The following is a 24,140-nucleotide window of genomic DNA, read 5'->3' as shown; positions in this document are numbered from 1 at the left end:
TCCAAAAGTGGCTGATCTGAAAAAGCCGCTAAAACAGGGCTTTTCAACCTTTTCAGCCATTGTACCACTTTTAGGATATGGCAACATCCGAGTACCACCAGTCGCCTAACAAGGTGTCAAAAACTTGATGACTCCCCCCCAAAAAAGGAAAAAAGTGATGAAGTATAGGTAGTCCTCGACTTACAACAATTCGCTTAGTGACTGTTTGAAGTTACAATGGCACTGAAAAAAGTGCCCCCCAAGCCACAGCCGAGCAAGACACCTGCCTGCCCACCCACCTGGTGGCGCTCTTCCTCCTGTCCGAGTTTTTCATTGTTGTGAGCATTTCTGTTGAGGATTGGCAGCAGGGGTGGGGTGGGGGTTTGTTTGGTTTTTATTTCCCCCCCTCTGCTGGGTGGTTTTGGTCACTTCACTTCACATGACCCTGGGACACTGTGACCATCATAAAGATGAATCAGTTGCCAAGCATTTGAATGTAAATCACAAGACCCTGGAGATGCTGCAACATTCCAGCTGATCTGCGCTTCTTCTGGAGCTCGATGCTGATCCTGGCGCTTCTGCTGAGCCCTGACAGCCCTGCAGCTCCAGCCATCTCTCCCGCAGGCTTCTGCGGTGCTGCCACTGTTTCAGCTCATTCCCCTCCCCCACTACTGCTTTTCTAGGATGGCCACGTACCACCTTCCAGGTGCCAATGTACCACAGGTGGTACCCGTACCACTGGTTGAAAAACCCTGCACTAAAAGATTTCAGGAGGAATGAAAAACTTTCCAAACATTGGAACCGCAGGAGAGGAAGAACGGGAGAGATTTTACTCGTTGACTACAGAGATAAAGAAATCTGGGTTACCTTGACAGAGATTGTGGTGCTGATAAAAGCCCTCTCCGCAAGCGAGGAGACACTGGCCCTGGCGGAAGGCTTGGGGAAAGGAACAGGAGGTGCACTGGGTGGACAAAGGTCCCGTGCAGGTGGCGCACGAACTGTGGCAAACTGGGAACGAAGACAGAAAGAAAATGTCAATCAAACTTTTCACGATTTGAATCTGAGAGCATTGTACCCCTTGTACCGCTTTTAGGATATGGCAACATCCGAGTATCAACAGTCGCCTAACAAGGTGTCAAAAACTTGATGACCAAAAAAAAAAAAAGGAAAAAAGTGATGATGTACCGGTAGTCAGTCCTCGACTTACAACAGTTCGCTTAGTGACTGTTCGAAGTTACAATGGCACTGAAAAAAGTGCCCTCCAAGCCACAGCCGAGCAAGACACCTGCCTACCCGCCTGGCAGCGCTCTTCCTCCTGTCTCAGGTTTTCATTGTTGTGAGCATTTCTGTTGAGGATTGGCAGTGGGGGTGGGGTGGGGGTGAGGGTGTTTGGTTTTTATTTCCCTCCCCCATCTGCTGGGTAGTTGCAGCAGGTTAGGGTCACTTCACATAACTCTGGGACACTGTGAGCATCATAAATATGAATCAGTTGCCAAGCATCTGAATGTAAATCAGAAGACCCTGGAGATGCTGCAACATTCCAGCTGATCGGCGCTTCTTCTGGGCTCAGCAGAAGCACCAGGATCAGCACTGAGCTCCATCTGGAGCCTGGCGCTGATCCTGGCGCTTCCGCTGAGCCCTGACAGCCCTGCAGGTCCAGCCATCTCTCACTCGGGCTGTAGGAGGACAGGGTGGCCAGTGTGTGCCACCGCACCTCGGGGGGTGGGGGGGAATGGTACGCCGATGCCGCGCTGCAGGCACAAAAACAGACGGCACTGTGTTGCACAAGAACGGGGCAGGTCTAGAGATTATCACGCAAGTGTTAGCCCCAACCCATTTGCGTCATGTGTGTGCTCGTGGCCTTGTGTGTGTGCATGCACATGCGCATGCACTCGCACACGTGCATGTAAAATGCTTCCCCCTCCCTTTCCTTCCTGTCCGCTAACAGAGAAAGGTTGGTGGCCTCTGTTCTAGTCCAACCAGCCAGTCAAGATCGAACTGCTTGTAGTGGGGAAGAGTTGGCCTGCAGTACCGCCTTCTAACCACTGCCTTACTATGGCTCTTGTGTATGGATTGGCTCCTGCAGAAAGCTCCCTCCAACCTCTATTCCTGTATCCAATGCTATTGAACCAGACAACATGCCAGAAGACTCCTGTTTAGAAGCAGCTCATCAGTATTCCAGAAAGACTTCAGTAGCTGATTTAAGCAAAAGATCTATTTGTTATGCAAAACAACAACACTAAACAGCAAGCCAGCTTGTTTTTAAATAAGATTTCCTACTCCCTGACCATTTAATACTAGCGCTGATTTCAATGAAACTAAAAAGCAAGAATCATGTAGTCTTCACAAAATGAAGCATGAAACTATATATATGTATGTATGTATATGTATAAATATTATTATTATTAATAATAATATTATTATTAATAATAATAATAACAATGAGAAGAAGAAGAAGAAGAAGAAGAAGAAGAAGAAGAAGAAGAAGAAGAAGAAGAAGAAGAAGAAGAAGAAGAAGAAGAAGAAGAAGAAGAAGAAGAAGAAGAAGAAGTTGGAAGGGACCTTGGAGGTCATCTAGTCCAACCCCCTGCTCAGGCAGGAAACCCTATACCATTTCAGGCAAATGGCTGTCCAGTCTCTTCTTTAATCATTTTAATTGATTTTAATTTTTGTAATTTGTTGCATTGTTTTTAAAAAACCTTGTGAGTGTATCTTGAGTTCCTCCCACTTTGTGGCAGCCCCTGAGATATTGGAACGCTGCTATCATGTAACCCCTCACTCTTCTCTTCGTTAAACTACACATACCCAATTCCAGCAACCGTTCCCTATATGCTTTAGCCTCCAGTCCCCCAATCATCTTTGTTGCTCTTCTCTGTACTCTTTCTAGAGTCTGAACATCTTTTTTACATCGTGGTGACCAAAACTGGATGCCGTATTCCAGGTGTGGCCTTACGAAAGCACTGTAAAAGTGGTATTAGTACTTCACGTGATCTTGATTCTATCCCTCTGTTAATGCAGCCTAGCACTGTGTTGGCTTTTTTGGTAGCTGCAGCACACTGCTGGCTCATATTGAAGTGATTGTATATATATGATGCATACATACACACAAACATATATATACATGTAGTCCTCGCCTCATGATCACAATTGAGCTCAAAACATCTATTGCTAATGGACTCCTTGTATACTATACCAGAAGGTATAGTATAGGTGGTACCTTCTCAATAATAGCAACTGTGAGAGGGATCTCGGAGTCCTAGTGGACAATCACATAAATATGAGCCAGCCGTGTGCTGCAGCTGCCAAAAAAGCCAACACAGTGCTAGACTGCATTAACAGAGGGAGAGAATCAAGATCACGTGAAGTACTAATACCACTTTACAATGAATTGGTAAGGCCACACTTGAAATACTGCATCCAGTTTTGGTCACCACGATGTAAAAAAGATGTCGAGACTCTAGAAAGAGTACAGAGAAGAGCAACAAAATGATCAGGGGACTGGAGGCTAAAATATATAAAGAACGGTTGCTGGAATTGGGTATGTCTAGTTTAATGAAAAGAAGGACGAGGGGTGACATGATAGCAGTGTTCCAGTATCTCAGGGGCTGCCCCAAAGAAGAGAGAGTCAAGCTATTCTCCATAGCACCTGAAGGCAGGACAAGAAACAATGGAAGGAAACTAACCAAAGAGAGAAGCAGTCTAGACTTAAGGAGAAATTTCCTGACAGAACAATTAACCAGTGGAAAAACCAGCCTCCAGAAGCTGTGAGTGCTCCAACACTGGAAGTTTTTAAGAAGAGACTGGACAGCCATTTGTCTAAAATGGTATAGGGTTTCCTGCCTGAGCAGGGGGTTGGACTAGATGACCTCCAAGGTCCCTTCCAACTTTTTTATTATTATTATTATTATTATTATTATTATTATTATTATTATTATTGTTGTTGTTGTTGTTGTTGTTGTTGTTGTTGTTATTTGGAACTGCTAGGAACTGAAATTGAGCAATAACTGGAGGACAAAAGTTCAGTGCTCCAACCTATTTACAACAAAAAGCCAAGAATCTTACCTCTGCATTTGTGAGAACCATCTGCATAGTAGCCATAGGGACATTCTGACATGCAGTTGCCATCAAGCAGAACACGGTCTAAAGCACAGGATAAACATCTCAGCGGCTCCGGATAACATATTTCACACCCTTCATGGCAAGCTGGTAAAGAGGAGACTCCAATTACCAATAAGTGAAAGTCAAGGTTTCCCCTTTCCACTCATGTCTGACTCTAGGGGGGGCGTGCTCATCTCCATTTCTTAGCCAAAGGAGCCAGTGTTGTCCGAAGACACTTCCAGGGTTATGTGGCTGGCATGACTATATGCTGAGGCACACAGAACACTGTTATCTTCCCACTGAAGTGGTACCTATTTATCTACTCGCACTTGCATGCTTTCGAACTGCTAGGTGGGCGGGAGCAGCGGCAAGGAACGGGAGCTTTCCCCACTGTGCAGAGCTGAGGACTTGAACCCAGGCTGTCAACCTTTCGGCTGACAAGCTCAGCATCTTTAACCACTGAGCCATCCCATCATGCAGTACCCGGGTCTTGAACCCAGGCTCTCAGCGTTCCAGCTTTTTAGCTGTTGAGCCATTGCATTCCACTTAGATGAAGGAGAATATTTGTAGCTAGGCGTTGAAATGAGATGTCAAGGTAATGGTTTAGAACAGGGGTGTCAAACTCACTACATCACGGAACGTGTTGCAACGTATTGCGACTTTCCCCCCATTGCTGGCAATGGGGTGGGCGCAGTTTCAGCATGACGCAATCGGCCCGCGGGCCGGCAGTTTGACATCCCTGATTTAGAAGCTAACCAACTGGTGTAAGATGTATGATGAGAACGACTCAGCAGGATCTAAGTCCCTTTAAGAGCCAGCTGGGTCTGTGTCCCTTTAAGAGCTTTCTATAAAAGGGAAGGCTCAGCAGATGTGTCCTCTCTTTTCTGTTTCCTGCTGTAACTGCTGTGTGTTAGACAGTGCTGTATTAACACGGGTATGTATATTGTTTCTGGTGTATGATATTGTAGATAATGCATGATAAACCACCACTTAATATAGAGCACTATTTACTATGTTTACTCCTGCGTTATCTCAGCACAATAAAACTGCGCATGCTCTGACATGAGAGGCCCTTGGTGCCTTTTGAGCTTGGTTGTTTTCCTGCAGACGTTTCGTTATGCAAACCAGGTAACGTCATCAGTGCATTGATAATGTTACCTAGCTTGGGTGACGAAACGTCTGGAAGGAAATAACCAAGCTCAGAGAGCACCAAGGACCCCTCACACCAATTAGGGCAGGGGTGTCAAACTCGCAACGTCACGTGACGTGTTGCTACGTATCACAATTTTTTCCCCCATTGTCGGCAATGGGGTGGGTGCGGTTTCGGCATGACGGATCCAGCCCGCGGGCCGGCAGTTTCACACCCCTGAATTAGGGTGTTGAGTTTACCAAGACAGGAAGGAGAAAAGTCCAGGCTCTCGGTGGACAGAGGCAGAAGAGGGGGGGGGGGAAAGCACCGTCTGCAATGCGGTGGTGCACATTGTTCCTTGCAATTGCTGAGCAAGTAGATAAGAGCCGGTCATTAGGTCATAATGTCACAACGCACATTTTGGTGTCATCCGAGTTAGGAATATGGGCAGAAGCAATGGATTAGTTACTGGACTACCGCAGACAATTTAAACTTGAAGGGTTTCGAAAAGGGGGGAAGGCATCCCATCCCCAGTGTTGCTTGATCATCCACATTTGACAGCTTCCTCTCATGGGTAAACAGCTGTAAAAAAAATAGGAGATATGTGGAGCAAGATATGGAATTCCTATGCCTTTGGAATTTGGTCCAAGGACCTTCTTCTCCACAGCGCTTCATCCTCGGCTAGACAGAATCCATGCCCACTTCTCTAAGTCTCTTAAATAAATAAAATAAATAAATAAACCTTTATTGTCAAAGTACAACATGTGTACATTGAGATTAGCTGAGCCTCGCCCCCGTGCTCTCTCCCCCCCAACACACAGTGACAACAAACCCTCCATGCCACCACACCATGTGAACCAACTACACCACACACCGGCCTCCCAAGTCAATTCTGCATAAGTTCACAGAGATTATATCCCATTTAAAAGCCTAACAGCCCACGGATAAAAGCTATTTTTCAGCCTGTTGGTATGGCTGGCTATACTCCTATATCTCCTACCGGATGGTAGGAGAGTAAAGAGATACCGTCCAGGGTGTGAGTCATCCCTGAGAATTTTCTTCACTCTTCCAAGGCAACGAGCCCTGGCGATGTCATCCAGTGGTGTCAGGGAACAGCCCACAATGTCTTGTGCTGTGCTCACTACCCTCTGTAATACTTTCCTGTCCACGGCTGTCAGACCAGCATACCAAACCACAATACCATACGAGAGGACACTCTCTATAGTAGACCGGTAAAAGAGGGTCATTAGCCGTTGTTCTACCCTGTTCTTCCGCAAAACCCTAAGAAAGTGAAGCCTCTGTTGGGCCTTTCTAGCCACCTGGGATGTGTTAACTTTCCAGGTCAGATCTTCACAGAGGTAGACTCCCAGAAATTTAAAGGAGGAAACTCTCTCCACACAGTCCTCCCCGATGTAAAGTGGGGCAGGTTCCTCCTTTTTTCTCCGGAAGTCTAACACCATCTCTTTCGTCTTGCCGATGTTTAGGTTCAAGTTGTTGTTACTACACCATATGGATAGTTTTTGTACCTCCGCCCTATATGCTGTCTCATCCCCACCTGTAATAAGACCCACCACAGTTGTATCATCTGCGAACTTGATTATCGCAGTGGATGGGTCAGATGATACACAATCATAAGTGTATAAAGAGTACAGGTAGGGACTAAGCACACAGCCCTGTGGCGTGCCGGTGCAAAGCTTCAGGGGGGTGGACAAAGCAGACCCGACCCTCACTGTTTGTAACCGATCCCTAAGAAAGTCTTGAAAATTCATTGCAAATTCTTAACATCATTTCACCTATTTTAGTGTATTTTTACAACCACTGGGGACAGGACCCGATTTCAACCCTCAACAAAGGTAAAAAAAAAGGCTCAGAACAGTCTCTCTAGGGAGGCAAAGGTAAGGGGCAGTCTTACATCTGAAACAGCATTTCTCGCTGGGATCCTTACAGGTAAGCTAAGGAATATAAGGGCTGGAGTGTCTTCAGGAGGAGTGGGAAGGTTAAACAAACATTAAGAGGGCAGCCACAGCCCTTAATCAAACCCCGGTTCCTTTTTTATATTTGTGTTACACCTGCAACACACACAAACAAAGGAGCAGGGTTTCAACTGTGCAATCACAGGCACTTCTTTATATTTTATGTATGTATACACATACACACACACACACACACACCCATCACAGATAGTCCTCGAATTACAACCATTTGTTTAGTGGCCATTTGAAGTTACAACGGCACTGAAAAAAGTGACTTAGGACCGTTTTTTGCAGTTAAGACTGCTCCAGCATCCCTTGGCAACTGACTCCTATTTATGACGGTTGCCGGGTCCCAGGGTCATGTGATCACCTACTGCAACTTTCTGATGAGCAAAATCAGTGGGGAAGCCAGATTCACTTAACAACCGTGTAACTGACTTAGCCACTGCCGTGATTCAGTTAACAACCGTGCCAAGAAAACTCACTCAATAACTGTCTTGCTTAGCAGCAGAAATTTTGGGCTCAGTTGTGGTCGTAGGTTTGAGGACTACCTGTACTGGGCGCTGCTGGAATGTATGGGGGGGAAAATTCATTTATCCTTTCATTGATGCTGTATGAGGGTGAGTCCCCAATGGTTCTGCCTCTATTAAAATTCCCCAAGAGGGCTTGAAAAGGAGTGGCGTTTAACACCAAATATTTAAGCTAGCAGGTGTGGCCCTCTTCTGCTAATAAATCCACCCTTAACTCCAGATATTATTATGTTTGCTGTCTGGTTAAACAAAGTTTTCCCTCAGAAGAGTGACTATGAAGTTAAAGGAATGCCTCACCCTGAGGCAACGGGGAAGTGGGCGAGTCTGCTGTGAAGAGATCGGAGACACTATGAAAAACTCTTCAAAAAAGGGTGGTTTCATATATTTTGTGCGTTTGTTGCTTTCTCTCTTCCACAGACACTCACATACACACATACAGGTAGTCCTCGACTTACAACAGTTCATTTAGCGACCGTTCAAAGTTACAACGGCACTGAAAAAAGCAACTGAAGGACCATTTTTTCAAGACCTTTGCAGCATCCCCGTGGTCCCGTGACGACAATTCAGATGCTTGGTAACTGACACATATTTCATGATGGTTGCAGCGTCCCGGGGTCAGGTGATCCCTTTCTGCGACCTTCTGACAAGCAAAGTCAATGGAGAAGCCAGGCTCACTGCCACGATTCACTTAACCACTGAGGCCCAAAAGGTCGTAAAATGGAGCACAAAGCTCACTTAGCCAATGTCTCACTTAAGCAACAGAAATTTGGGGCTCAGTTGCGGTCATAAATCGAGGACTACCTGTACTCTCAACAGCAATGGAGGGAGGGGGAAAGCTTACACACACACACACACACACACACACACACACACACACACACACACACAGAGCCAAGATTATCACCCTTCCCTCCCCGATATGGGGTAAACAGCTGCATGGATCTCAACAGCTGTCCTTGCTTATAGGTGAAATAAAGACTTTGCACACAATGGGGGTGGCTCTTACCTCTGCAAACCCCATCCATAACGTAGAACCGCTGTCCGCAATTAGCCACGCACGTGCCTTCCAGTAACACAAGAGACGGGTCTCGGCAGCTGGAACAGTTGTTTGCCGTGGGACCCCGGCACGTAGCACAGGATCCGTGGCAAGCTGGAGGCAAAGGAAAACATTTCCAAGTCAATTAGAGCCTCTCCTTTACTGTGCTCAGCAGGTATCAATTACTCTTAAAGCTCAAAGAAGACCACCTAGCTAGATTAAGGGGGAGAGGAGAAGAAAACAAGGAGAAGAGAGATTCAGATCTGGAAAAGGGGATCGTAAGTGAATTGGAACACTACAAAGAGCGTCTCCAGACCCACTCTAGGAAGAAATCCGTGCAGCCATTCTCCTGATGGCCAACTGATAGTCACAACCCCTGATAAATAGCCATTCCTCCAAGATTATTCGTGCCCGCATCACTTCCCTGTCTTGATTATTGTGCTCTCCATGGGGCTGCCCTTGAAAAGCTTCTATTGGTTCAAAATGCAGCGACCCAAATGGTTCTATACAAGCTTGGATTTGCGGATATATCACCTCTCTTATAGATGCTATATTGGCTGCCGATTTGCTTCTGGGTCCAATTCAAGGTCCTGGGGGGCAGGGTGCCCCCTTGAAAGCCCTACATCAGGGGTCCCCAGCCTGCAGCCTGACAGTAGGCCGTAGGCTGCTGGCCAACAGGCTGCGGGACAGGCTGGCCAGTGCGCGCATACACCTCTACTCGCGCTAGCACCGCGGGGCTCAAAAACAGGATGCCACACCTCGCAGGGCAAAAAGCAGGCCGCTGCCGCACCTCAGGATGTGAAAACAGGCCACTGCTGCACCACAGGGTGTGAAAACGGGATGCTGCCGTGCCTCGGTGTGTGAAAACGGATGCCGCGCCACTGTGCTGCACGTAAACTGGCCAACGCCGCACCTCAGGGCACAAAAATGGGATGCCACCGCATCTCAAGGTGCAGAAACAGGGAACTGTGCGGAAGAATGGGACAGGGTTAGCAAGTATCACGCAAGCGCTAGCCCTGCCCCACTCACGTCATGTGCATGCTTGCGGCCCCATACACGCGTGCGTGCGTAAAATGCTTCCCCCTCCCTTTCTCTCCAGTCCGCCAACCAAAAAAGGTTGGTGACCTCTGCCCTACATGGCCTGGAGCTAGGTGATTTGAAGGCCTACTCTTTTCCCAGTTATATTTACCTGACCCACCAGAGTGGGGAGGCAGGGGATGTCAAGGTCCCCTCCCTTAAGCAGCTCCATCTAGTGCAGGGGTGTCAAACTTGCAACATCACGTGATGTGTTGTGACATATCGTGACTTTTTTTCCCATTGCCAGCTATGGGGCGGGCACAGTTTCGGCATGACGCATCCGGCCTGCAGGCCAGCAGTTTCACACCCCTGATCTGGTGAGACCAAAAAGAAAGGCCTCCCCTGTGATGGCTTCTTCTCTGTGGTACATCATCCTTGCAGAAGTAAGATTGGCCCCCACTTTGACACGCTTTCAAAATGCCCTGAAGACATGGTTTTGGGAATGAAATATATGTAACCCAGGATGATGTTGCGGGATCCAATCAGAATCGGTCACCAGGACCAAAGGTTTTGTCTTCCGAGGTTTTGGACTCGTGCTGGAGCCCGTCCTGAGGGCATTTCTCTTTGGCAGCGTGTGTGCTGTTCTCTGTGGGGTATTTATCGTGCCTGTTGTAAGTGGCTTTTTAGATGTTGCTTGAGGTGTGTTGATGCCTGGCTATTAAGTTGCTGGTTGTTATATCCATGTGCTGCCAAGCCCTCTCCTCCTAAGTACTTGATAGGCTGGTGGTAAATCAGCACTCCTGTTGACTGACGAGGGGCCTGTTTCCCAGGCTTCATTCTCAACTTCCCTGGCTTTTTTGTGCCTGCTCGTCCAACAATCTTAGTACCTGCAAAATTGAATGGGTGTCCTTGTTCATTGCAGGCTGAGGCTCCTAATGAGTTTGGGTCTCCTTGTGTTCCTGCAATCTGGTGGTTAGATGGTTACATGGTTTTGGCAACAGGCCTGGGGACCTCAGAGTGATATGGAGCCCATCAACTGGTTGGCCTGATTCTTGTTGCTGGGGATGGGGGGTGATTGGTTTTTGTATTGGGGTTTTATTTCTGTAAGCTGCCTGGAGTCACCATGAGGGAGGGAGGAAGATGGGTGGATGGGAGAGGAAGAGAGGAGAGGAGAGGAGAGGAGAGGAGAGGAGAGGAGAGGAGAGGAGAGGAGAGGAGAGGAGAGGAGAGGAGAGGAGAGGAGAGGAGCGGAGAGGAGAGAGGAAGGAAGGAAGGAAGGAAGGAAGGAAGGAAGGAAGGAAGGAAGGAAGGAAGGAAGGAAGGAAGGAAGGAAGGAAGGAAGGAAGGAAGGAAGGAAGGAAGGAAGGAAGGAAGGAAGGAAGATGGGTGGATGGGAGAGAGGAAGAGAGGGTAGGGGAGGGGAATGAAGGAAGATGGGTGGATGGGAGAGAGGAAGAGAGGGAGGGAAGGAAGGAAGGAAGGAAGGAAGGAAGATGGGTGGATGGGAGAGAGGAAGGGAGGGAAGGGAAGGGAGGAGAGGGGAGGGGAGGGGAAGGAAGGAAGATGGGTGGATGGGAGAAAGGAAGAGAGGGAAGGGAAGGGAGGAGAGGGGAAGGGAGGGAGGGAGGGAGGGAGGAAGGAAGGAAAGAAGGAAGGAAGGAAGGAAGGAAGGAAGGAAGGAAGGAAGGAAGGAAGGAAGGAAGATGGGTGGATGATGGAGGAGGAGAGGAGAGGAGAGGAGAGGAAAGGGAAGGAAGGAAGGAAGGAAGGAAGGAAGGAAGGAAGGAAGGAAGGAAGGAAGGAAGGACTTTTTAAAATTTTCTGTTCCTAGGCATTGTGCACTTTAAACCAATGCCCTCTTGATTAACACGCTAAATACTTCTGGTTTTTAAAAATAGGTTTGAGGGCCACAAAAGGCCAGCTGGCCAAAATCAATCCTTCAGCACTCAGGCCCAGGAGGAATGAAGAGTGACTCTGAATATACCGAAGGGCCAAGGGACAGTTTCTGTGTGCTTCCTGGAAAGGTTAATGCAGTATCTCCTGCTGAATGTCATTCCATGAAATAAAGGGAGATCACAGACTGCAGGCCATATTTAGAAAGCCGAGGGGGAGAACAAGGAAATTTTATTTATGGCACTTGTAATGATTGTGGCATGTTAAGTCCTGTGCTGCCAGAATTTACATCAGAGCTTTTTTTAGCTATTGTTTTTTTTTTAAAAAAATTAATTATACCCCTGCTCATCCAAATGTTCTAAACTTTATTTTTAATTCCCCAGCCAGGCACGTATCTGCTTACGAAAGAGGCAAAATATCATCCTGACTTGGTGTGAGGGTGAGGTATATAACCCCCCCACCCCCCCATATAAATTCATAGATGGGAGGAAAATCCTAAATTGGTAATTTACAACCAGGATCAGTAATTTAGTAGTTTACCCTCTGGCTCTACAACAATAAATTGTGAAAGTGGGGTCAAAGTGAAACATCACTCCATTGCAATCATGCTAAACTTATCATTTTATAGTCTTGGGGGGGGCACTCAAATCTGGCTGTTTTATTAAAGCTAAGCAGATTTCAGTCTAGGCAGCGTCTGAACCAAAGGCCTCCGAGGGTGATTTTTACACAGGTTGCCCAAAAGAGAAAAAAGATAATAAGATCAGCCACAGAAGACACAGCAAATGTCTCCAATGAAATACTACAACACTTTAAAAGCAGAATTATTAGCAGAAATGGCGTCTAGCCAGGGTTGCAACCAGGAAAGCTATTAAGCTTCTGTACCATCTAGGTTTGGCTATATTTCTAAGTGTGTTTATTTATTTGCTTTACAGAGAGAAATACAAAACACGGAGAGAAGGAGGGGGGGGAAAGCAAAATATATGAAAAGAAAACCCAATAACGAACTTAATAAAAAAACCAACAGAGAAATAAAACCAGAAAGAAGGCAGAAACTATTGATTTTGGGCAGGGGGTCTTCAAATTTGGCCCTTTTATGACTTGTGGACTTCAACTCCCAGAATTCCTCAGCCAGGCACAATGGTTGAAAGTCCCCAAGTCATAAAAGGGCCAAGTTTGAAGACCCCTGATCTATGGCATCAAACACATATCCATCAAATGTCAAACAAGTTTCTAAACCTGCATTAACGAGCGTAAATGATGATTTTTGCAAAACATCCTTAAGTCGATGCCAAAGGAAAACTTACCCAGTCATTTATTTATAGATAAATGAGGCTGAATTTTTTTTTTAATTAATTTGTTGGGTTTGTTTGTTTGGCTCCCCATCTTGCAAGCGTTACAGGTAGTCCTCAACACATGACCACAATTGAGCCCAAAATTTCTGTTGCTAAGCGAGACAGTTGTTAAGTGAGCTTTGCCCCATTTCATGACCTTTCTTGCCACGGTTGTTAAGTGAGTCACTGCTACTGTTAAGTCAGTAACACGGCTGTTAGGTGACTCTGGTTTTACCCGTTGACTTTGCTTGTCAGGAGGTTGCAAAAGGAGATCACATGATCCTGGGACACCACAGCCGTCATAAATATGAGTCAGTCACCAAGCATTCCAATTTTGATCATGTGACCATGGGGATGCTGCAACAGTTGAAGATGCGAAAAATGTTTATTTTTTTCAGTGCTGTTGTGACTTCAGTCACTAAGTGAACTGTTGTAAGTTGAGGACCACCTGTATTGATTGATTATGCCATCCAAGTGTCAGAGCATGCGCAGTCTTGTTGCACTGAGATAACCCAGAAGTAAACACATTAAACAGTGGTTCGTATTAAATGGTGGCTTATCTTACACTAGCTACAATATCACACACCAGGAACAATATACATACACTTGTTAATACAGCAGGATCCAACAAACCACAATTACAGTGGGAAACGGAAGAGAGAGAACACACCAGCAGAGCCTTCCTTTTATACAAAGGCTCTTAAAGGTACAGAGACCCTGCTGGCTCTTAAAGAGACATAGACCCTGCTGAGTCATTCCCAACATTACATCGTACATCTCACATTACATAAGCTGGTTAGCTATTAAATTATTACCTTGACACAAAGCCCTGTGGACTCTTAGCTTGCCCACTGATGTTGCTTGTCAGAAGGTCAAGCAAAAAGTGATCACATGGTCCCGAGATACTGCAACCGTCACTTTTTTCACTGCTGTTGTAACTTTAAATAGTCACTAAATGAATGATTGTAAATTAAGGACTATTCTGTATTCTGGGCGATTAATGACAATCCAGCAAGACAATATAATGAAATTTCACTCAACAAAACCAAGGGAAAGAGTTAAATTGTTATAATCAAGTAGTAAATAGTGACCTACTGTCACCCCTAGAGGGTAGACCAACTTAGGAAACCAATGTCACATGGGCCTAAAACTCTTTTTATTAGAATGGCTGTAGTAACAAAATATATTACAGCTATATTCCCTCTTTCACTTCTATCCTTCTCTAATATTAGGATTCAAATCAGTCTTTGATATAAAAGCACCTTTAAAATCAAATCCCTTCCCTACGCTAACTAAAGCTCAAACCTTAGTCGCCTCAATCTGGTCCAGATTTTAAAAAAAACTGCAGGTAGTCTTAATTTATGTCCAGCCACTTAGCAGTGGGTTCACTTAACAAATGCAGCACTTATGACCGTCACAACATACGACAGTAATGGGCAAGCCCCACTACAGTCGAACGTTGAGGATTACCTGCACGGCAGTGTTTTAAAGGCAGGTATCCGGGAACCAAATCAAAGGCAGTTTCTGGCCTTGTCGCCGTCACAAAATGAGGCAGGTGATGGACCACCAAGGGAATGGCACAAGATAAAGGGGGGGGGAATGTAGAGGATGTGCTTTGTGAGATATGCTTGTTGGGAAAGTGTTCTTGCAAGTTGCAGGTCCTAAATTGTGGCACACCTGCATTCTGTAAAGAACAAAAGGGCGATGAAGATTTATGGCGTCTTCCACCTGCTTGCTCAAATGCCAAACGATGGATTGACCGAATTGCAGAGTTTACAGTGTGCTCAATCTACAAGATTCTTGATGATGTATTCTAAACAAGCAAACACAATAGCTTGCAACAGTGAAGAATATCTGTAGCTCGGGGTGTTGCTGAGTAAAACTGAATGAACCTTTATTGTCAAAGTTCAACCATGTATATACATTGAGATTGGCTGAGCCTCCCTTCATGCCCCCCACACACAACTCACACTGACAACAAACCCACCATCTTGTTACACCATGTGAGCTAATTGCACGACACACTGAGCTCACAAGTCAATCATACATAAAATTATAAAATTATTTCCCATTCAAGAGCCTGACAGCCCATGGATAGAAGCTGTTCTTCAGCCTGTTGGTATGGCTGGCTATACTCCTGTATCTCCTACCCGATGGTAGGAGAGTAAAGAGATACCGACCATTTGTTAAATGGGTTTTGCCCCATTTTATGACCCTTCTCGCCACATTTGTCAAGCAACTCACTGCAGTTAAGTCAGCAACACCGTCGCTAAGTGAATCTGGCTTCCGCATTGACTTGGCTAGTCAGAAGATCGCAAAAGGGGATCTTGGGACACAGTCATGGTCATAGATATGAATCAGTGGCCAAGCATCTGAATTTTGATCACATGATCATGGGGATACCACAAAGGTCGTGAATGTGAAAAAACGATGGTCAGTCACATGTTTCAATGTCGACGTAACTTTGAACGGTCACTGAACAGACTGTTGTAAGTTGAGGACCACCTGAATGTGCAACTCGTGGTTTGAGAAAGGGTCTGCAGCCTTGATTAGGAGACTCATACCCCTCACCTGTTGCAGCCCTGCCGAAGATGTGAGTCTCGCTCTGTTGCTCAATTCTAAGATGTGAAGTTTTCTCTGTGTCTGAACCCCAAATCTAAAGGCACCCATGGACTTCATGAATAACAGTTGAGTGGTTAATGTTCCCTACAAATCTCCAGTTTTGCTTTTTTTTTAAATTAATTCACAGTTCTCTGAAAGAAATATCTGTCAAGGAAGAAAGAAGCATAGCAAATTGGTTTGCACGATCACCTTCATTTTAGAAGAAAGCCTGTGGGGAACACAGGAAGAGGTGGAGGGAAGGAGAGAGAAACAGGTTAAGCAACGCCACAAAGTGGCTTCAGGTCATGGAAAAAAGAATCTTCTTTACAAGAGGAAACCTAATTGTAACTCAGGCTTTTTCCTTTCCGCTTCTCTTTGTCAATCTACCGGTTCAATCCAAGCCTCAGTAGTCTGTCTGTCTGTCTGTCTGTCTGTCTATCTGTCTGTCTGCCTATCCACCTATCCATCCATCATCTACCTATCTATCCATCCATCCATCATCTATCTACCTATCTATCCATCATCTATCTATCCATCCATCCATCCATCATCTAATCTATCTACCTATCCATCCATCATCTATCTATCCATCTATCCATGCATCATCTAACATACATCTATCTATCATCTAATCTATCTATCTACCAATCTATCCATCCATCATCTAACATCTCTTTATCCATCCATCCATCCATCCATCCATCTAGCTATCCATCCATCATTTATCATCTAATCTACCTATCTATCCATCCATCCATCATCTACCTATCTATCCATCATCTATCTATCCATCCATCCATCCATCCATCATCTAATCTATCCACCTATCCATCCATCATCTACCTATCTATCCATCCATCCATCATCTATCTACCTATCTATCCATCATCTATCTATCCATCCATCCATCTATCCATCCATCATCTAATCTAATCTACCTATCCATCCATCATCTATCTATCCATCTATCCATCCATCATCTAACATACATCTAACTATCATCTAATCTATCTACCTATCCATCCATCATCTATCATCTAATATATCTATCTACCAATCTATCCATCCATCATCTAACATCTCTTTATCCATCCATCCATCCATCCATCCATCCAGCTATCCATCCATCACTTATCATCTAATCTATCTATCCATCCATCCATCATCTATCATCTAATCCATCTATCTATCTATCTATCTATCTATCTATCTATCTATCTATCTATCTCAGTCTGAAGAGCAGGAACCCCGGAGTCTCTATTCCTCCCATCCCACAAAGATCTTTAAGATGTAACTCCTGGACCAGACATGCATCCATTGAAAGGGATTCTGCGAGTCATCCTCTGGAGTTGCCCAGATACACTCAGCAGTAAAAGAAAGAAGCAACAGCCTCTCCAAAAACAATTCAGAGAAAGAAATTAAAACATTGCATCTAACCATTTGGTCACATAACATAGCCCTTCAATGCCCCCAGCTACCTATAAATACCTTATTATTATTATTTTTTTAAAAGATACATTTCAAAACGTTATTGTGCTATATGGTTGGTTGGAGGGCGGGCGGGCTGGTTGGTTGGTTGATATAAGTGATGATAGATAGACAGACAGACAGACAGACAGGCAACTATTCTGTGTACTAGCAATTGAGACCGGAGGCCATGCATAAAATGTTAGGTTCATGCCCTTGGCCCTCGAAAAGTTGCCAATAAAACAACTTGGGAGGGGTAAAATGTTTCTTTGAAAAATATTCTAAATCAAGAGAGGGAAGAATACGGGTGAAAAGCTGTGAGACCATTTTGGAATAAGCTGACTTGAGTTTTTGATTCTCAACAGGTTAACTGTAGCCGTTATGGAATTATTCTTTCACTCATTTAATTAAACTGCTGAATTGTAAAAAGATAAGAGCTGACCAGAAGACTTTTGCTGAAAGAATGGGAACTGAGTTTGGTTCCTGAATATATATATATTTATCTATGACTTAGGTTTAGGCTATGCCTACAGGAGGGAGGGAGGGAGGGAGGGAGGGAGGGAAGGAAGGAAGGAAGGAAGGAAGGAAGGAAGGAAGGAAGGAAGGAAGGAAGGAAGGAAGGAAGGAAGGAAAAAGTTTGACTGCAAATTTGATGCTTGAGTTTGATTGGACGATTTTTTGCATCGTTATTATTTTAAGCAATTTATTTGAATATCTTTTCTAGCAGCAAAGTGCAGGTACATTTTAACAGAAACCGAAGGTAATGGCAAAGTGGTAAATTACCACCACACCTTGTACATATTCATGTGGAAAACAGGTTGCCTGCAATATCTCTTTCTGTTTCCAGGCCGGGTTCGGAAATGTGGTAGAGATGTCTCTTTGTTGGATAATAATTAATAATTATTTCCCAGAATTGCAGCCTTCTTAAAAAGTACGTGGGTGCTGGGTCAATTATCTTTTGTTTTCACGCAACATCAAAAGGACCGGGCGGTACTTAACCGTTAAGTTTGATCTGCTTCTTTGCTGTTTGGGCCTCAAGTCATAGAGCAGAACTTGGAATAGAGAAAGGGGAACGTGTGAGTTAGGAGTCCTTTCCGAAACTCAGTGCTTTGTTGTTGGCTTTTTGTCGCTGTGATGGAAAGGGCAACCAAGCAGAATTCAGCCAGCTGCTGGAACTCCCCAGAGAAAAGATGAGAGGAAAAATTCCCACGCATACAAATAGGGATGCAGGGAGCTATAAAATCGGTAATAAAATGAAAGCCGTAGCTGTTTTCCAGATGACTGGAGGGAATCACCGGCTACATGTCAAAGAGGAGTAAGAAGAAGAAACGTAAAAGACAACAACGGAACCCAAGGCCTATGGACGAGTGTACAGGTAGTCCTCGACTTACGACCGCAATGGAGCCTGCCCATCGTGTATGGCACGACAGTCGTAAACTGGGTCACCCATGTGACCGACCTGATTTGACAACCATTTTTTTTGTTAAGCGGGGGTTAAGCGAACCAATGGTTCTCCGTGAACCGCTTCTGCCGAAATCCAGACGTAACTTCCTGATTTTGGTGAAACTGTTGTAAAATAGGAGGATGCTGCAAATGGTCATAAATGGAGGTTGTTTGCCAGGTGCCCAACGTGCACTCATGTGACTACAGGAGAAGTGTGTCGGCCATTAGAACTTTGAGACCAGGTCATAAGTAACACTGGGGAGGTCCCTCATTACTTTGAGCAGTTGCTAAGCAACCGACTGTAAGTTAAGTCGAGGACTACTTGCCACCTCATCAAAGAGCCCTTCTTTTTAATATATGCATACTGAACTATACATATATGAACTACAGACCCCTCACAACATGGACATAAACCTTTCCAATTCCTCTCCTCGGTACTCTTGTTACAGGGCACTGCATGACAGAAGAACTAGACATGGAGACAGTTTATTCCATTGTGTCATCACTCAGCTAGGCACATAAATACCCCAGGCATTGTCTTACGTCTAAGAGTATTTACCCATGTAGTAGGGCCGTACTACTATTATCCTGCTTATCTGTTCCACTGTCTTCTCTTATTGATATAATTATTATGATTATTTTGATATTATGATTAATTCACTGTTTTGCATGAACACCAAGAGCTTATGAACAGAGACAAATTCCTTCTGGGCCTATCACACTTGGGCAATAAAGTCTTCTCTTCTCTCCTCTCCTCTCCTCTCCTCTCCTCTCCTCTCCTCTCCTCTCCTCTCCTCTCCTCTCCTCTCCTCTCCTCTCTCCTCTCCTCTCCTCTCCTCTATTCTATTCTATTCTATTCTATTCTATTCTATTTCTAATAATTCTTATTCTATTCTATTCCCAATAATTCTTATTCTATTCTATTCCCAATAATTCTTATTCTATTCTATTCTGTTCTGTTGTTCTGTTCTGTTCTATTCCATTCTATTCCTAATTATTCTCATTCTATTCTATTCCTAATTATTCTTACTCTATTCTATTCCTAATTATTCTTACTCTATTCTATTGTATTCTATTCTATGCTATGCTATGCTATGCTATTCCTAATAATTCTTATTCTATTCCCAATAATTCTTATTCTATTCATAAGAATTCTTATTCTATTCTATTCATAAGAATTCTTATTCTATTCTGTTCTGTTGTTCTGTTCTATTCTATTCTATTCCTAATTATTCTCATTCTATTCTATTCCTAATTATTCTCATTCTATTCTATTCCTAATAATTCTTACTCTATTCTATTCCTAATTATTCTCATTCTATTCTATTCCTAATTATTCTTACTCTATTCTATTCCTAATAATTCTCTAATTCTATTCTAGTCTATTCTATGCTATTCCCAATAATTCTTATTCTATTCCTAATAATTCTCTAATTCTATTCTAGTCTATTCTATGCTATTCCCAATAATTCTTATTCTATTCCTAATAATTCTCTAATTCTATTCTAGTCTATTCTATGCTATTCCCAATAATTCTTATTCTATTCCCAATAATTCTTATTCTATTCCCAATAATTCTTATTCTTTTCTATTCTGTTGTTTTGTTCTGTTCTATTCTATTCCTAATTATTCTCATTCTATTCTATTCCTAATAATTCTTACTCTATTCTATTCCTAATTATTCTTTCTATTCTATTCCTAATTATTCTTACTCTATTCTATTCCTAATAATTCTCTAATTCTATCCTATCCTATCCTATCCTATCCTATCCTATCCTATCCTATCCTATCCTATCCTATCCTATCCTATCCTATCCTATCCTATGCTATTCCTGTTCTTCATTTCCCTTCAGGTTACTTTAGTTTGGCGCGCAAGTGCCAAACTGGCATCTGGTCTCTGGCTTTGCATCCTGAAGGTTAATTCGTGCATCGTGCAAAGTGCCACAGAAGCGGCAGATGGAATCGCTGTTCTCATTTCCTAAGCGCTGCGGATACTTGACGTGACGGTTTCAAAGGCAGCAAAATGTTTCCTAAAAGGGAAGCTTCCCAAACGAAAAGGAGATTCCTGGAAAAGCCTGGCCCGTTTGGCTCGACAGCTGTCCTAAAGATGCTCGAATCTCTGTGAATCGTAACTTCTCAATCAGCCAGCCTTAACGGCCTCTACGCCTGATTATAGTCTTTAAGGAGACACTAAAGGGAACTGATCTGGCAGATGGACAGCCCGCTTCTCATTCTTCCTGCAGTGAACATTTGGTAATGGACCTGAAAATGTTTAGGTAGAAGTGTAGAACTTGTAAATCCAGAGGGAAGCAAGCGAATTATTCAGCACAGAATTGCAGAAGTCCAAACTACATGCAGGTCACCTGCTTTTTTTTACAGGTAATTCTTGACAATGGGATAGGATAGGATAGGATAGGATAGGATAGGATAGGATAGGATAGGATAGGATAGGATAGGATAGGATAGGATAGGATAGATTTGGAAGGGATCTTAGAGGTCTTCTAGTCCAACCCCCTGCTCAGGCAGAAATCCCTAGACCATTTCAGATAAATAGCTGTCCAGTCTCTTCTTAAAAACTTCCAGTGTTGGAGCATTCACAACTTCTGGAGGCAAATTGTTCCACTGACTAATTGTTCTCACTGTCAGGAAGTTTCTCCTTAGTTCTAGGCTGCTTCTCTCCTTGGTCAGTTTCCATCCGTTGCTTCTTCTCCTGCCTTCGGGCGCTTTGGAGAATAGCTTGACTCCCTCTTCTTTGTGGCAACCCCTGAGATATTGGAAGACTGCTATCATGTCCCCCCTCGTCCTTCTCTTCATTAAACTAGACATCCCCGATTCCAGCAACCATTCCTTATATGTTTTAGCCTCCAGTCCCCTGATCATCTTTGCTGCTCTTACCACCTTTCATTTAGCAACCATTCGAAGCTACAAGAGCACTGAAAAAAGTGACTTATGACCGTTTTTCGCATGACCATCGCAGCATCCCCACGGTCGCTTGATTACAATTCAGACGCTTGGCAACTGACTCATCTTTATCACGGCTGCAGTGTCCTGGGGTCATGTGATCCCATTTTACGACCTTCCGACAAGCAAAGTCAACAGGGAAGCCAGATTCATTTAACAACCATGTTACTAAGTTACCAACTGCAGCGATTCACTCAACAATGGGGCCAAGACAGGTCGTAAAGTGGGGCAAGATTCACTGAGCAGCTGTCTTGCTTAGCAACGGAAATTGTAGGCTCAACTGTGGTCGTACGTCGAGGACTACCTGTACTTGCAATTTCATATTATTAAAAACAGAATGGGAGAGCCAGTTTGGTATAACGCTTTAAAGCATCAGGCTAGAAAACAAGAGATGCTGAGTTCTAGTTCTGCTTTAGATGCAAAGCCAGGTGGGTGACCTTGGGCCAGTCACTCTTGCTGAAGCCTAGGAAAGATGCAACGGCAAGCCACTTCCAAAATCTTGGAAGAGTGCTGCAGAGACTAGTCCTGGTTGCCACCAAGAGTCAACAGTGACTCAAAAGCAAAGAAAAAAAAAGGAAAAAAGCTTGAACCCTTAACAAACACCTTCTGGCAAACTTGGGCCAATCCAGAAAAATCAGGCAGAAATCTATCTTTTCCTCCTGCAGACTATCACAATATTGCAAAATTTAGCATTACAACGAAATGCTTGTGGCTATTTCGGAGGCGTATGGCTCTCCTTTCTGTGATGCCATTTCCACTGGTGAGTTTTCACAGTAAGGGCAACCATTTTAACACACTTGCGGTTGAAGCTGTTGAGTTTTAGTTTTTGTATTGCAAGGTGATCCAAGGGTTTGAGAATTATGGCTGCCTTTCCTAATGCCCTTCATGGGTGGAAAAACCCTCTGAACACAATGGAACTGAATTTAGGGTAGCTAAGAACCACTCGCTGGAAGTGACCAAGTATGGGGATTTCTGGGCAAGAAATGGTGAACTGAAGATGGCTCCACTACGCCACAAGATAACGAAGAGTAATCAGCTCTTTATAATTCATCTTTGGACAAGCAGGGACTTGAGATCACTCACGAGTGATCCAGACAGTTGCTCCTCACAAGGAGATCACAAGACAGTGGTGTCAACCTCCAGCTCCAGTATCCGAATAAAAGTCCAGGATTATTTTCATTTCTGAAAAGCTTACTGTTTACTGAATACGTGGCACGGTTATGGCGAGGTAAAACTAACTCTTAAAATCCCAACGCATCAGTCCATAGCATATAACAATGACTTTCCCAGCTAACACCCCCCCAGATGTCCACGTAACTCACATAAACAAATTCTCTTTGTTATGGGAACCGTCTGCCATCTTCTTCACACCTACTAGAAAATCCTTGAAAGTTTTCCAGACTGCCAAATCTCAGCAAGCTTCCGTAGAACTGGAGAGGTTTCGTTTCTCTAACTAATCCATTCAAAAGCAACACTTCCCCTCACCCCTTACTCTAATGGCAAGATGAAAAAGAGGGGGGGTAGCTGCCAGATTTCCACTCTTGACCAATGGTCCCTGGTGGGTTTAGAGCAAGGGTCCCCAAACCCCGGTCTGCACAAACAAGGAAAGCCACATCCACAGGATGCAGGCAGCACACAAAACCACACCCCCTCCGGTCCGCAGAAAAACCTCTCTCCATGTAACTGGTCCCTGGTGCCCAAATGGTCAGGGACCTCTGGTTTAGAGCTCTGAAAAGCAATAGCCATCTTTCTAACCACATTTGCCAATTGCTTGCTAACAGTTTTCTTTTAGCTATTTGGGAATCTGGATTGACAAGTTTTGGAGAGCACCAGGTGAGTTTCCTTCAGTCCTTAATAGAAGAAGTTTAAGGTTTATTATTTTTTTAACAAACAACAAAGGGATGACTTGAGGATTGATTCTGGAAAGTTACAAATGGACTGATTTGAAATAAGGGTTGAAATTAATTATAAGAATCTTCCATGTGGGGAAAATGCTTTTGTTTTTAATTTTTAATTTTTTTTTGGACCGCAGAGGGAATCAGAAGGAATGGAAGATTACAATTAAAAGATGCATGAATTTGACTTACTTATGCAGAATGGAGCAAAATATTTTAACACTGAGGATATTTGAAGCATAGTTGTAAACAATGGACCCAGAAATTAATTTTAAGAGTGGTTGCCATTATAGATAGACTATTTTTAAAATATGTTATGGAAGAGGGAATCAGGTTTTATCAGACCACTGGTGCTGATCTGAAAGGGATTTTAAAAATGACAGGCTTAAGAAAAAGTTCTTCACTGGATATACATATGAAGCTGGCTGATGTCTTAGTAATTTAAAGGGATATAGAAATAACAAACTAAGAGATTGATATGGATAACTTTCCTTTATTAGATTTAAAAAGGACACTTGTTAAAAGTTCTTGGAAAAAAAATTTTTGATAAGGAACAAAGGAAAAATTTTTAAAAAATCAACTCCTAGGATATTTGAAGGATTAAAGATCAAGATTGTTAAAAGTGAAAGGAATATGAAGTTGTTTTATTTGATCAAGATTAAAAGAGTTACAAGTTCTTAATGGATTTTTGGCATCAGGACTGAACAATAATGAGGCCTTAAGGATTTATTTGTAGATGGGATATAGGAAGAAGCGATTATTTGTTGCATTTTAGAAGAAGGTGTTA

The 24,140-nt window shown here is 43.8% G+C and overlaps 1 protein-coding gene across 1 annotated transcript in view; it reads right to left on the bottom strand.

The window, feature by feature from the left end:
• FRAS1 (Fraser extracellular matrix complex subunit 1) overlaps positions 1-24,140 on the bottom strand; it is a gene marked incomplete at its 5' end in the record, with an annotated part of 282,197 nt that overhangs the window by 216,394 nt on the left and 41,663 nt on the right. The window contains 3 exons of the mRNA XM_081333331.1: positions 847-987; positions 4,042-4,182; positions 8,587-8,859. Coding sequence (XP_081189457.1) covers positions 847-987; positions 4,042-4,182; positions 8,587-8,859 — 555 coding nt within the window. The remainder of the gene's footprint in view (positions 1-846; positions 988-4,041; positions 4,183-8,586; positions 8,860-24,140) is intronic.

Source organism: Vipera berus, assembly GCF_964194415.1.
Source record: "Vipera berus genome assembly, chromosome: 7".
Classification (NCBI taxonomy): domain Eukaryota; kingdom Metazoa; phylum Chordata; class Lepidosauria; order Squamata; family Viperidae; genus Vipera; species Vipera berus.
This window is presented reverse-complemented; position numbering and strand designations above follow the sequence as displayed.